The 14,833-nt window shown below is 40.6% G+C and overlaps 1 protein-coding gene across 1 annotated transcript in view; it reads left to right on the top strand.

Moving 5' to 3' along the window:
- The window catches only part of LOC126469863 (organic cation transporter protein-like), a 373,860-nt gene extending 361,972 nt beyond the window's left edge, over positions 1-11,888 (top strand). The window contains exons 10-11 of the mRNA XM_050097173.1: positions 9,810-9,946; positions 11,692-11,888. Of these exons, the coding sequence (XP_049953130.1) occupies positions 9,810-9,946; positions 11,692-11,755 (201 nt within the window). The 3' untranslated portion in view covers positions 11,756-11,888. The remainder of the gene's footprint in view (positions 1-9,809; positions 9,947-11,691) is intronic.
- The last annotated feature ends 2,945 nt before the right edge of the window (positions 11,889-14,833 follow it).

Genomic DNA, 14,833 nt, shown 5'->3' with positions numbered 1-14,833 from the left:
CTCCTATATGTCTCCCAGTCTGTTTTCCTGGGATTCCTATAGGTCATGATTCCCATTTCAAGCTTGAATTTAATGTACATGTGGTCCAATGAGGATGGCTTCAACACCACATGCCATTGTTTGTCATAGCTGCCCATCATCATGGAACTAAAGGTTATGTCAATTACTTCTCTCTGACCTCCACTGCCATGGTTCGTCCTTCTGGTGCAACCTTCTTGTGGATCACTCTTCAATCTTCTGTTTCTTCTCTTGGGACTTTTGGGTTCTGGGCCCCTATTTTCCTTGAACAGTGTCTCAGGAGAGACTTCCTTAAGGATCTTTGGTACCCGTATTGATATCTTTGCAGTCTTAAGAAGCTCCACTGCCGTCTTAACCAGCAGCTTCGCATCTTCCCACAGGGGTATCATGGGCACCTTGTCCTTGAGCCATTCCACTGTCACAGACAAAAATGGGGGCACCACTATCTAGATAGACCCTCCTGAAGTTGGGTCCAGGGCTAGTGTCACATCAGCCCCCCCCCCCCCTCCCCCCGTCCTTTCAAAGGGGGCCATCTGTACTAATTCCTCCTGCTGCGAGGTGATGGCCACCAGTGGATAGACTTCCTGGATAACTGCCATCCTAAAAACTGAGACTGCAGTGCTATAGATCTGTTTCCCTATTTCTTGCCTTGGTTTTTTTCTGAACTCACTTATCTGCGGACGGGGGAGTCTTTGATTCCTCCCTTATCCACTTGCTACCTGTTTTTGATGTAGTGAGGGTCTGCTTATCCCCTTAAACCTGAGACAGTTTCTTCCTGGAGGTCTTAGGTTTAAGTCCCTTTAATTCCCTCCACTTGTCTTTAGAAAGCCAAGTTTTGTGTCATTTACTTCAGGTAACATGTGGATTGAAGTATCATCATACCACAAACTTTCATAATGAGCAATCCATTCATTCATTCTCTCCTATATTTTTAACAAACAGATGATCATTTTCTTGTCTGTGTAGTTATTTCATCAATTTGTAAGTGATAGTTTGTCTGCCATGTAAGTCGCACTCTATATTGCTAATAAAGCATTCCCATGATTCTGCGTGCACTTTCTGAGTTATGCATTTTGCATTATTTCTCTTCTCTTTATATTCATTGTACTTTTCATTATTGGGGTTGTTTATGTAGGTCTTGAAAGCTTCATATTTTCCTTTAATTGCTTTTTCTAGATCTGGTGTCCAGTGCTTTACTACTGTACATTTCTTGTATTTCCTTATCTTCCCCAGAACCTCATTAGCTATTCTTGATGAGGCTGTTTTTAAGTTTTTCCATTCTTCTTTCAAGTCTTCTACCATTTCTAAATTTGCTAATGTTTTAGCCAACCATTTTTGATAGAGATCTCTTATGCTGCTATCTTCTAAAAGGTAAGCATTAAGAACTTGTTCTTATTTTTGATCCTTAACTGTTTTCTTTGGTTTTCTCCATTTTGTGTCAATTATCGACAGCAATAAGGAGTGATCCAAGCCAATATTTTACTCCTCAATAAACTCTGGTACCTCTAACATGCCCAGGAAATTCCTCTTTTATTATTATATAATCTATAACAGATCTATATCCTCTTGCTGACCAGGTAAATTTGTGTCTTTCCTCTTAAAGAAACTATTGGTAATTCTTAAATGATTAAAGGTAGAAAAATCTGAGCATATTTCTTTTTTCATTACATGTATTTTCGCCAAAAGTGCCTACTATTTTTGAAATTGATATATTTCCAATTCTAGCAAGGGGCTGTCCCATAAGTAAAATCTGCAGTGTTTAAGATCACTTGTAACTGTTCATAAAAGGCCTTGGACTCATCAGTTTTTCCTTCTTCTAGGGCATAAGCTGCTATTATTCTTAGGATTCCTCTTGCACCTTTAATTCCTACTAGCACAGTGTGTTCATTTATGTATTCATAGTTCAGCATTTTATCTTCCCATTTTCTATATATGTAGATGGCAACACCTTTAATTGCTCTTCGTTCCTGCTTTACTCCACTGTAGATCATAATATCGTCATCTGTATATTTAGTTCCAGATATTTTCTTCTTTGCTTCTGTAATTGCTGCAAAATCTATTTCCTTTTCTTTCAAATATTTAACTAGTTTGGCTTCCTTAAGAGCAATTCCCCTAACGTTTCAGGTGGCAACTTTCCAAGCTCCGTTAAATAATTTTCTCTTGTTCCTATTTCTTGCCCATGTTGTGTCCTGGTAATCTTGCCTGTTTACAAGATAAGATTGAGTACTACAACTACAGTTATTGAGTCTTTGAATGGGGTACTGGTCCATTGCAGGTAAGACTGGATATGGGACTGACATCTCTGAGCTTTACCAGCCACAGCTCATTACTCACGTAACGGAGTTTGGTAAAGCATTTCCTCTGTACTCTATGTTATGATTATATTGCCAATACTTGGTCATCAGAGCCTCATCTCCTTGGCTGGGTACATAACTGGCAGAGGAGTTTGACAGTTGGATGAGTGTGTCTGTATATTCACATCATCATCCCATTAGTACCCACTCAAAAATACATTGCAGTTAACTATATTTAAAATTTATTATTTGTTTTAGAATGAGTCAAATTTGTATCATTCATATCTAGTAACAACATTCATTGCCCTAATGTCTGGCTCTGCCACCTTCTGAAAGATGTGTGATGGTGATTATGTTGCCATTATTGGCATTGCTTCTGCATTGATCTCTGCTCCAGCAGTCTGGCAGTGACAAAGAATTTTTTTGAAATATGCAGTTTTGTATGCCCAAAAACAACCCATAGTAGCTAACTTACTTATGGTTTATTCTGAAGATAGAGCATTGAGGATAGCAACCTTAAAACCAACATGTTTCTGCTGATATGTTGATGACATCTTTTAAAGCTGATACCCTTAACTGTTCCTTATAACAATTTTATTCCCTTCAGCCTCGCGTTAAGTTTACAGTTACACATGGAGGCTGATGCAAAGCACCAGCTGTTGTATGCCCTCATCTACAAACAGAATGACGGCACTATGGGCTTAGGATTTACCACAAATCTACACATGCTGACTGGTAACTGCATGCAACTAGTTATTACCCATCATATTAACATGATGAGATCCTTAGGACACTGGTCCAAAGAGATGCATACCATATTGGATGCAGAATGCTGGCACAGGAAATTAATTCAACATTTAAATTCTGTATTTAAACAGAATAGCTTCTCTGAGAAGCAGATGTGTTGTGCCTTTCAGTTCAGACCATCGTCAGAAGTACAGCAAGATGAACCTAAATTAATTGCTTTTCTACCATATGCTGGGAATGTTTCCAGAATGAGATTTTCACTCTGCAGCGGAGTGTGCGCTGATATGAAACTTCCTGGCAGATTAAAACTGTGTGCCCGACCGAGACTCGAACTCGGGACCTTTGCCTTTCGCGGGCAAGTGCTCTACCAACTGAGCTACCGAAGCACGACTCACGACCGGTACTCAAAGCTTTACTTCTGCCAGTACCTCGTCTCCTACCTTCCAAACTTTACAGAAGCTCTCCTGCGAACCTTGCAGAACTAGCACTCCTGAAAGAATGGATATTGCGGAGACATGGCTTAGCCACAGCCTGGGGGATGTTTCCAGAATGAGATTTTCACTCTGCAGCGGAGTGTGCGCTGATATGAAACTTCCTGGCAGATTAAAACTGTGTGCCCGACCGAGACTCGAACTCGGGACCTTTGCCTTTCGCGGGCAAGTGCTCTACCAACTGAGCTACCGAAGCACGACTCACGACCGGTACTCAAAGCTTTACTTCTGCCAGTACCTCGTCTCCTACCTTCCAAACTTTACAGAAGCTCTCCTGCGAACCTTGCAGAACTAGCACTCCTGAAAGAATGGATATTGCGGAGACATGGCTTAGCCACAGCCTGGGGGATGTTTCCAGAATGAGATTTTCACTCTGCAGCGGAGTGTGCGCTGATATGAAACTTCCTGGCAGATTAAAACTGTGTGCCCGACCGAGACTCGAACTCGGGACCTTTGCCTTTCGCGGGCAAGTGCTCTACCAACTGAGCTACCGAAGCACGACTCACGACCGGTACTCAAAGCTTTACTTCTGCCAGTACCTCGTCTCCTACCTTCCAAACTTTACAGAAGCTCTCCTGCGAACCTTGCAGAACTAGCACTCCTGAAAGAATGGATATTGCGGAGACATGGCTTAGCCACAGCCTGGGGGATGTTTCCAGAATGAGATTTTCACTCTGCAGCGGAGTGTGCGCTGATATGAAACTTCCTGGCAGATTAAAACTGTGTGCCCGACCGAGACTCGAACTCGGGACCTTTGCCTTTCGCGGGCAAGTGCTCTACCAACTGAGCTACCGAAGCACGACTCACGACCGGTACTCAAAGCTTTACTTCTGCCAGTACCTCGTCTCCTACCTTCCAAACTTTACAGATGCTCTCCTGCGAACCTTGCAGAACTAGCACTCCTGAAAGAATGGATATTGCGGAGACATGGCTTAGCCACAGCCTGGGGGATGTTTCCAGAATGAGATTTTCACTCTGCAGCGGAGTGTGCGCTGATATGAAACTTCCTGGCAGATTAAAACTGTGTGCCCGACCGAGACTCGAACTCGGGACCTTTGCCTTTCGCGGGCAAGTGCTCTACCAACTGAGCTACCGAAGCACGACTCACGACCGGTACTCAAAGCTTTACTTCTGCCAGTACCTCGTCTCCTACCTTCCAAACTTTACAGAAGCTCTCCTGCGAACCTTGCAGAACTAGCACTCCTGAAAGAATGGATATTGCGGAGACATGGCTTAGCCACAGCCTGGGGGATGTTTCCAGAATGAGATTTTCACTCTGCAGCGGAGTGTGCGCTGATATGAAACTTCCTGGCAGATTAAAACTGTGTGCCCGACCGAGACTCGAACTCGGGACCTTTGCCTTTCGCGGGCAAGTGCTCTACCAACTGAGCTACCGAAGCACGACTCACGACCGGTACTCAAAGCTTTACTTCTGCCAGTACCTCGTCTCCTACCTTCCAAACTTTACAGAAGCTCTCCTGCGAACCTTGCAGAACTAGCACTCCTGAAAGAATGGATATTGCGGAGACATGGCTTAGCCACAGCCTGGGGGATGTTTCCAGAATGAGATTTTCACTCTGCAGCGGAGTGTGCGCTGATATGAAACTTCCTGGCAGATTAAAACTGTGTGCCCGACCGAGACTCGAACTCGGGACCTTTGCCTTTCGCGGGCAAGTGCTCTACCAACTGAGCTACCGAAGCACGACTCACGACCGGTACTCAAAGCTTTACTTCTGCCAGTACCTCGTCTCCTACCTTCCAAACTTTACAGAAGCTCTCCTGCGAACCTTGCAGAACTAGCACTCCTGAAAGAATGGATATTGCGGAGACATGGCTTAGCCACAGCCTGGGGGATGTTTCCAGAATGAGATTTTCACTCTGCAGCGGAGTGTGCGCTGATATGAAACTTCCTGGCAGATTAAAACTGTGTGCCCGACCGAGACTCGAACTCGGGACCTTTGCCTTTCGCGGGCAAGTGCTCTACCAACTGAGCTACCGAAGCACGACTCACGACCGGTACTCAAAGCTTTACTTCTGCCAGTACCTCGTCTCCTACCTTCCAAACTTTACAGAAGCTCTCCTGCGAACCTTGCAGAACTAGCACTCCTGAAAGAATGGATATTGCGGAGACATGGCTTAGCCACAGCCTGGGGGATGTTTCCAGAATGAGATTTTCACTCTGCAGCGGAGTGTGCGCTGATATGAAACTTCCTGGCAGATTAAAACTGTGTGCCCGACCGAGACTCGAACTCGGGACCTTTGCCTTTCGCGGGCAAGTGCTCTACCAACTGAGCTACCGAAGCACGACTCACGACCGGTACTCAAAGCTTTATTTCTGCCAGTACCTCGTCTCCTACCTTCCAAACTTTACAGAAGCTCTCCTGCGAACCTTGCAGAACTAGCACTCCTGAAAGAATGGATATTGCGGAGACATGGCTTAGCCACAGCCTGGGGGATGTTTCCAGAATGAGATTTTCACTCTGCAGCGGAGTGTGCGCTGATATGAAACTTCCTGGCAGATTAAAACTGTGTGCCCGACCGAGACTCGAACTCGGGACCTTTGCCTTTCGCGGGCAAGTGCTCTACCAACTGAGCTACCGAAGCATGACTCACGACCGGTACTCAAAGCTTTGCTTCTGCCAGTACCTCGTCTCCTACCTTCCAATTCATTCTGGAAACATCCCCCAGGCTGTGGCTAAGCCATGTCTCCACAATATCCATTCTTTCAGGAGTGCTAGTTCTGCAAGGTTCGCAGGAGAGCTTCTGTAAAGTTTGGAAGGTAGGAGACGAGGTACTGGCAGAAGTAAAGCTTTGAGTACCGGTCGTGAGTCGTGCTTCGGTAGCTCAGTTGGTAGAGCACTTGCCCGCGAAAGGCAAAGGTCCCGAGTTCGAGTCTCGGTCGGGCACACAGTTTTAATCTGCCAGGAAGTTTCATATCAGCGCACACTCCGCTGCAGAGTGAAAATCTCATTCTGGAAACATCCCCCAGGCTGTGGCTAAGCCATGTCTCCGCAATATCCATTCTTTCAGGAGTGCTAGTTCTGCAAGGTTCGCAGGAGAGCTTCTGTAAAGTTTGGAAGGTAGGAGACGAGGTACTGGCAGAAGTAAAGCTTTGAGTACCGGTCGTGAGTCGTGCTTCGGTAGCTCAGTTGGTAGAGCACTTGCCCGCGAAAGGCAAAGGTCCCGAGTTCGAGTCTCGGTCGGGCACACAGTTTTAATCTGCCAGGAAGTTTCATATCAGCGCACACTCCGCTGCAGAGTGAAAATCTCATTCTGGAAACATCCCCCAGGCTGTGGCTAAGCCATGTCTCCGCAATATCCATTCTTTCAGGAGTGCTAGTTCTGCAAGGTTCGCAGGAGAGCTTCTGTAAAGTTTGGAAGGTAGGAGACGAGGTACTGGCAGAAGTAAAGCTTTGAGTACCGGTCGTGAGTCGTGCTTCGGTAGCTCAGTTGGTAGAGCACTTGCCCGCGAAAGGAAAAGGTCCCGAGTTCGAGTCTCGGTCGGGCACACAGTTTTAATCTGCCAGGAAGTTTCATATCAGCGCACACTCCGCTGCAGAGTGAAAATCTCATTCTGGAAACATCCCCCAGGCTGTGGCTAAGCCATGTCTCCGCAATATCCATTCTTTCAGGAGTGCTAGTTCTGCAAGGTTCGCAGGAGAGCTTCTGTAAAGTTTGGAAGGTAGGAGACGAGGTACTGGCAGAAGTAAAGCTTTGAGTACCGGTCGTGAGTCGTGCTTCGGTAGCTCAGTTGGTAGAGCACTTGCCCGCGAAAGGCAAAGGTCCCGAGTTCGAGTCTCGGTCGGGCACACAGTTTTAATCTGCCAGGAAGTTTCATATCAGCGCACACTCCGCTGCAGAGTGAAAATCTCATTCTGGAAACATCCCCCAGGCTGTGGCTAAGCCATGTCTCCGCAATATCCATTCTTTCAGGAGTGCTAGTTCTGCAAGGTTCGCAGGAGAGCTTCTGTAAAGTTTGGAAGGTAGGAGACGAGGTACTGGCAGAAGTAAAGCTTTGAGTACCGGTCGTGAGTCGTGCTTCGGTAGCTCAGTTGGTAGAGCACTTGCCCGCGAAAGGCAAAGGTCCCGAGTTCGAGTCTCGGTCGGGCACACAGTTTTAATCTGCCAGGAAGTTTCATATCAGCACACACTCCGCTGCAGAGTGAAAATCTCATTCTGGAAACATCCCCCAGGCTGTGGCTAAGCCATGTCTCCGCAATATCCATTCTTTCAGGAGTGCTAGTTCTGCAAGGTTCGCAGGAGAGCTTCTGTAAAGTTTGGAAGGTAGGAGACGAGGTACTGGCAGAAGTAAAGCTTTGAGTACCGGTCGTGAGTCGTGCTTCGGTAGCTCAGTTGGTAGAGCACTTGCCCGCGAAAGGCAAAGGTCCCGAGTTCGAGTCTCGGTCGGGCACACAGTTTTAATCTGCCAGGAAGTTTCATATGCTGGGAATGTTTTAGCTAAAAATGGGATAATTTTAAGGAATTTTAATATAAAGACTGTTTCATCTACCAGCCAATATTAACAACCTTTTGGGTTGTGTTAAAGATGATCTGGGGCTAAGAATGTTGGTGTGACTTAGATTCCATGCGACTGTGGTAAATCATACACTGTTCAAACCATTCTTACTGTTGAGCACAGGTATGTGGGACATTGCCACCACACAAGTTTGCAAACATCCAAAAAATCCACAGTGGTGGAGCGTTGCTTAGCCAAGCAACTTGCAATGAAATGCAATAAGAGACAGATGGTTACTGCTACTTCTTGCTTCTAGGATTGTGTTTTCTAGGAAGCCATTGAAATTAGGGTGCATGACAATCTTATTAATAAGAACAAGCTAGTCTCTGAGTAAATCGTGGAACCCTACACTGTCTTGCATTACAATGTGCGCAATTGGCAGAAGAATGGTTAGTTACGGCAGTGAACTCCAATTTTGTTGCTGTTCACCAGCAGGGGCTGTTGCTAGTATCTTTAGCAGTGGGGAAAGAACTTACAACAATTAGAACATGCACTGAGTACTCTCTGCTGACTTACATAGGGGTGCTGGCAACAGCATAGCAACAGTTAAAGGAGACTTGGCAATAGCAGCCTCCCACGTGAAGATAAAGACCAGGTGGACTGCCAAAATATTCTGCCAACTTGATATGAACCCCTGGCTGCAAATCTGAGAAAAGTATTACAAAGACAGAAATAATTTATGCAGTATTTATATCATATATATGGAAAACAGTCATTTGTAAATTTTTATTACATCACTTTATAGTTTTCAACAACTACACATGCAGGCTTTTAAGCCAGTGACAGTCACTGGAGCTGGTTTCAGGAAATCTGTCTCTTCACTCAGGATTCAGAATATGATACGGTATTTCATTGAAGGCATTAGCCATTCTATAAGAGCAACTGTAGCTCCTTAGACTCTGTACTTAAGGCCTGGATAGAACTTACCAACTTACCCTTCAGAGAGATGAATGTTTTAATTGTAGATATGATACACATTTTCCAACAATGTACATTTAGATGAATATTGTTGGTTTTATTACTGTATGTGACCAACCAATACAGCTCCTTTTTTAGAATTGCAGATGTCATTATCAATTAATTTTTACATCCAATACAATGCTTCATTAATGGTAAAATGTTATAAAGTTATATGAAATTACAGTGCCAAACATGATGTTTATCTACTGTGGGCATTAATCTGCTGAACACTCGATACAATGCTTTATAGAGGGACATTTTTTCACATTTTGTTTTGTAAATTGTCATTTGACAGTTTCATATATGTACAATTACATAGCATTCATGAGATGCACATTCAGTTTATGAACTGTGAATTAAAACATAAACATGTTATCATAATATTCTTTTATTAACTTGAAGTAATGGTACTGGTGATATATTTTTACTTGTTTCTCAAACTTTTTTACACCTGTGACAGATGTCGTAGTACTTGAAGTTAGTTGTGTGGTTTCATTTCAGTTTGATAGATTCTTTTTCAGATCTATTAGTGCCATATACATTACATGTTAGTTATCTTGTACACTCAGGCAGTGATTTTTTGAATTTATTTTCTTTTTTTCCTGACCATACTAATTTCTTGGTGAACAGTACTATTTACAAGGTAGGTATTCAGGGAAATGGTGGAATGTTACTGTAGTCTTCTAGCTAATCATATAATCTTGTACTCTTTTTTTATCATGTGCAGTGTAAAAACAAAAAACAGAAAAAAATAGCAAGTTACTGGTATTTTGTGTTGAGCAGATCCGCTATAGTGAGTACCTGCCACCTCTGCTGTTTGGTGCTACGCCACTTATTGGTGGGCTTCTGTGTCTGCTGCTGCCAGAAACTGCTAACACTGAGCTACCAGACACACTACTTGAGGGAGAGAACTTTGGAAAGTAAGGAAATATTATATCCATATACACCTGAAGATGAGATTTTAAAATCCTGAAACTAGTCATGGTTTGAATAAATAATTAACACACTTGAAGCAGATATCTCTAAATTAATTATCATGCCTCTCAGCTGTGGATATCCTACATACCAAATCTTGTGACTGATATACAACTTTGTGAACTGAACTGAAGTAGCATGTTTATTCTTTGAACGCCATCAGCTGAGTGACTGCAGCTTTATGGAAGATACCTATATAAGGACAAATGTAGGGCAGATATTTCAAAATGTTAAAATATAAAACTCTTGTATTTTATACATAATTGTAAAAGAAAAAGTACATGATATAGATTCACATTAGGCAAAGATATTATTTTGCTTAACAATTTGTTAACTTTCCTTAAATGGTGCAAATAATGGTTGTATTGTATCTTATGAGACACAAATTTGAGTGTGCACTGGAATTTACAAAAGACAAGATTTTTTCTGGAAATGGATACTTTTGATACAAAAAATTTTGTAAACTAAAATGTTATTCTGAGAAAATTATCCATGTTTTGGAAACGGAAAATTTAGAGCTGCACAACACTACCAATGAAATTCTGAAAGAATCAAATTCTTAGATAATGACTTTATAGAAACTGATAATTCTGAATAAAGATAGCTTTTGAATTACACATTTTGCAGAAAAGATATGATGATCTTCAGAAAGATGAGAGTGAGGGTTTACAAGATAGGTATGCCAATCCTAAATCAAATCATTATTAAAGGGATTGAATCTTAAAGTGCACATTGGTTTACTGATTTGTAAACTTTGACTAATAATTTAAATAAAATGTTTCTCAATAAATTGTTCATATTGTTATCAACAGCACCCTGTAAACTATACACTTAATAATAAAGTTTTACAAAATAAAGGTTGGCTAGTAATTTGGAGCTTTCATATATACAGAATAAGAGTGCAACATATGGGATAGAGAGGATAAAGACAAATAGTATGTATTTTTTGGAATGAGACTACAAGTAGTAGACTTACTCCACCTTGCTACAATTCAACTTTTTGTGTTTATTTAATGTGCTGTTGTTCTAAATCATTTTATTTCATTTAAAGTCAGCTCTTATTATTAAATTTTGTTATATATATTACTTATTGTTAACAAATTGTATCATATTGTTCTGCCTTTGATACTGTTAATGTGAGTAGCTACACTGTTATGCACACACTCCAGGTTTTTAATTGCAATAAAGAAAGAAAGGCTAATTTTCTTTCTGATAGGTGCACTTGAAAGCATTCTTCCTGTCAGTATAGAATGCAGACTCTTAAAATTGGGTGGAGTTCAGTGGTACACAAAATTTTTATTACTAGTATTTTTATAGTTAGAATGAAAGAAAGTACTGTTTACTAACAGTACAAGAAGTTTTGTTCTATATATTACTTATTGTTAACAAATTGTATCATATTGTTCGGCCTTTGATACTGTTAATGCGAGTAGCTACACTGTTACGCACACACTCCAGGTTTTTAATTGCAATAAAGAAAGAAAGGCTAATTTTCTTTCTGATACGTGCACTTGAAAGCATTCAGGTTACTGTAAATGATATATCAAGTGGCCCTTTGTATTCCTTTTGTTGGGAATGAGAATGATACAAATAGTACCATTAGTTTCACTGTATAACCTGATCTATAAAAATAACAAATGAGAACTTACATGCAAATTTACTGATTTAATTTCTTATAATTATGTTACAGGAAACCAAAAAATAAGAAACAGGGAAGTGATAATGACGGATATGTTGGTGACAGTGCACTGTAATGGGAAACAACACATCATAAGAAGCAGGATTCAGACTTGTCATCAACAATGGTTTTTTAATATTGTGATTTTATCATGCTGAATTAATGTAATCAAAATGTTTATTTTCTAAATAAAATTTTTAAAATATGCAGTTTGTGGTAACCCATTCTAGAGAATATGTGTTTTCTTAGATGCACACCTTACATATTTAAGGTGGATAATGTGCTGAATATCAGTTGACATTAACCTAGAATTGTTCTGTAAAGAATGCTCAATGCTAAACTTGGTGTCATTTTATGTATGCACTTTAAAATTATTAGAGACTGAAAGAAGTCAGATATGATTCCGCTACTCTTACTGCTTAATTTTGGACTTCAAAAGATCTGGTTATAGGGTTTGCATATAAGCTGTGTCAGTAAATCTAGTAAGGAAACAGAATGATATATGAATACATCATTGAGCACAGTAAATTGCACAGAATGAATTTCAATGGCTCATTAAACATTGAACTGCTAAACCTGACAATAACATGTTCCAGCGACAGAATTTAAGTAAGCTACACAGGTTTGTAATGTGATGATCCTCTTCAATGTGTTATCAATTACTTCAGTACAGATATCAGAAGTCAGCACAAAGCGGGGCACACCAAAATACTACTTCAACTCCTATTGACACACACACTTCAATGCCAGAAGAAGAGAAAGGGACCTACAGTTAATTATTTAGTTTCATGTTCCATGGAATATTTTGTATTATGCAGAATGAGTAATTTTAAATTCACATTGCAAATTAATTTTTACATATGGTTACATTCTGAATATTTGTAAGTTAGTTTGTTGGTTGTGAATTGTGATTTATTTGTCTCATAACATACATAAACAAATCATTTGATTAGAGTACAGGAAACATGTCAAGATGTCTGCACTGAGCCTGGTATACTTTGCGGATGAGTACTGTGCAAAAGTATGGCTAAACAGCATCTACGTGAACAAAATCGATGTTGAACTTAACAACACCATGCTCATTATTTTAGGAACCATTAGCTCTACACCTAACATGTGGCTACCTGCCCTGAGTCATATACCACCCCAAAAAATGCAACAAGAAGCAGCTTTGGTCAGGGAATACAACAAGATCGAAACAAACCCTGAACTACCGGTACACATTGATATACCTGATCTGAGTACCAAGGGTCTTCGTTCAAGACATTCTCCTCTTGATTGCTGACATCAACTCTTGGAGAAGAGAATGACTCCAAAATGCCCAACAACTTGCCACCTAATGCCTTGTATTACTGAGGTGGTTCCTGGGTTTAATCAGCCCCACAAGATCTGGTCAACTCTGAACCGACTAAGAACCAGGCGTGGAAGATGTGCTGACTCACTCTGCAAATGGGAACTGCTGTCTTCACCAGCATGTGGCTGCTGTCTGCCTAAGCAAACCATCCAACACATCAGAGAAGAATGCAGTGCCAGAGCGTTCAGTGGGCACTTTGAAGAATTCCTCATGGCATCCCAAAAATCCATTGAATATATACAAGGACTAGATGTTTGTCTCTGAATATATGTAATGTAATGTAGAATAACATGATACAACACTGAAATGTACTTAAATGCCATACACTAATTAAATATGGTTAACAAAATGATTTAAACATTAACGTAACTTTTTTGTGAAAAGATACCTTCACATATTTACGTAATAAGACAGTCGATAAACTACATCCTGCTCAGATATCCAGTTCATCATTCATGAATTCTTCAACTCAGAAGTAGCATCGTTGAAACAGAGTATCATGCAGCTTTCTTTCTGTGAATCTAGGTTCATACTCAGAATGTTCTTGGCTTTTAGTTTGTTGTAAATTTTCATTCCCATATACTGGGGAGTTTGAGCATGTCGCCAGCCAGAGTGGCTGAGTGGTTCTAGGTGCTCCAGTCTGGAACCGCGCGACCACTACGGTCGTAGGTTCGAATCCTGCCTCGGGCATGGATGTGTGTAATGTCTTTAGGTTAGTTAGGTTTAAGTAGTTCTAAGTTCTAGGGGACTGATGACCTCAGCAGTTAAGTCCCATAGTGCTGAGAGCCATTTTTTTTGAGCATGTAATTTTAAATGATGAGTAGGTAGCATAAAATTTTCTTTATTTCTTTTATTGTAAGTGTGATCAAAGCAGTTTTCCTGGAATAATTCTAAATTGTTGTATAAAAATATTATAATATCATAGATATACAGGAAGGGCACTGTTAATAATTTCAGCTTTTTAAATAAAGGGTGACATGATTTTCTTGGATGTATAGCACACATTTTTCCAACAATTCTTTTCTGTAGTTTCAGTATGCACATTAAGTTGCTCAAATTTCCTCAAGAAACAATACCATACCCTATAAGTGACTGAAAGTAAGTATGGTATGCAATTTTCCTTGTGTCCATGTCGGTGGCATTATCTAAAATTTGCATTGCAAATCCAAAACTACATAGTTTGTTTAATAGATATTCAAAGTCTTTATTCCAGTTTAAATTCTTGTCTAGGTTTAATCCTAAAAATTTCACAGAATCCGCTTATTCTATATTTTGATTTTTGTGATTTATTTTAATTTCCTGGGATGTTGAGTGTTTTGTTCTGAACTGGACCACATGGGTTTTTGGGATTTCTAAGGTTAATCCATTGAGACGAAACCAAGTTTTTAAATGACCTTTTGTTTGATGATGCTGATAGTAATAGTTTTTGACTCCTGTCCTTTGATTAATACAGTCGTGTCATTTGCAAATAAGACCAATGGGGCATTCATATTCATTGATAGGTCATTAATGTAGAATAGAAGCAAAATAGTTCTTAGGACAGCACATTGAAGGACACCTTGTGTTACTGTCTTCCATTTTGAAAAGCAATTTTCTGCATTTATAGAGATAGCCACTCTTTGTTTACAGATGCAAGTTAGTAATCCCAGCCAACAATGTTCTACACATTAGAGTAATAGAAATTATTCTATGGAATAAAATGAGCAGTCAAGGAGAAAATTTCTCAGTTTGTTTACAAGTTTTACTTTGCTGTCTGTCAGACATTTTATATCACTGGGTAAGTGATCAAAAATTTTTGTT

Source organism: Schistocerca serialis, chromosome 3 (genome assembly GCF_023864345.2).
Source record: "Schistocerca serialis cubense isolate TAMUIC-IGC-003099 chromosome 3, iqSchSeri2.2, whole genome shotgun sequence".
Taxonomy (NCBI): domain Eukaryota; kingdom Metazoa; phylum Arthropoda; class Insecta; order Orthoptera; family Acrididae; genus Schistocerca; species Schistocerca serialis.
The sequence above is the reverse complement of the archived record's forward strand: the minus strand, read 5'-3'. Positions and strand labels throughout refer to the sequence as shown.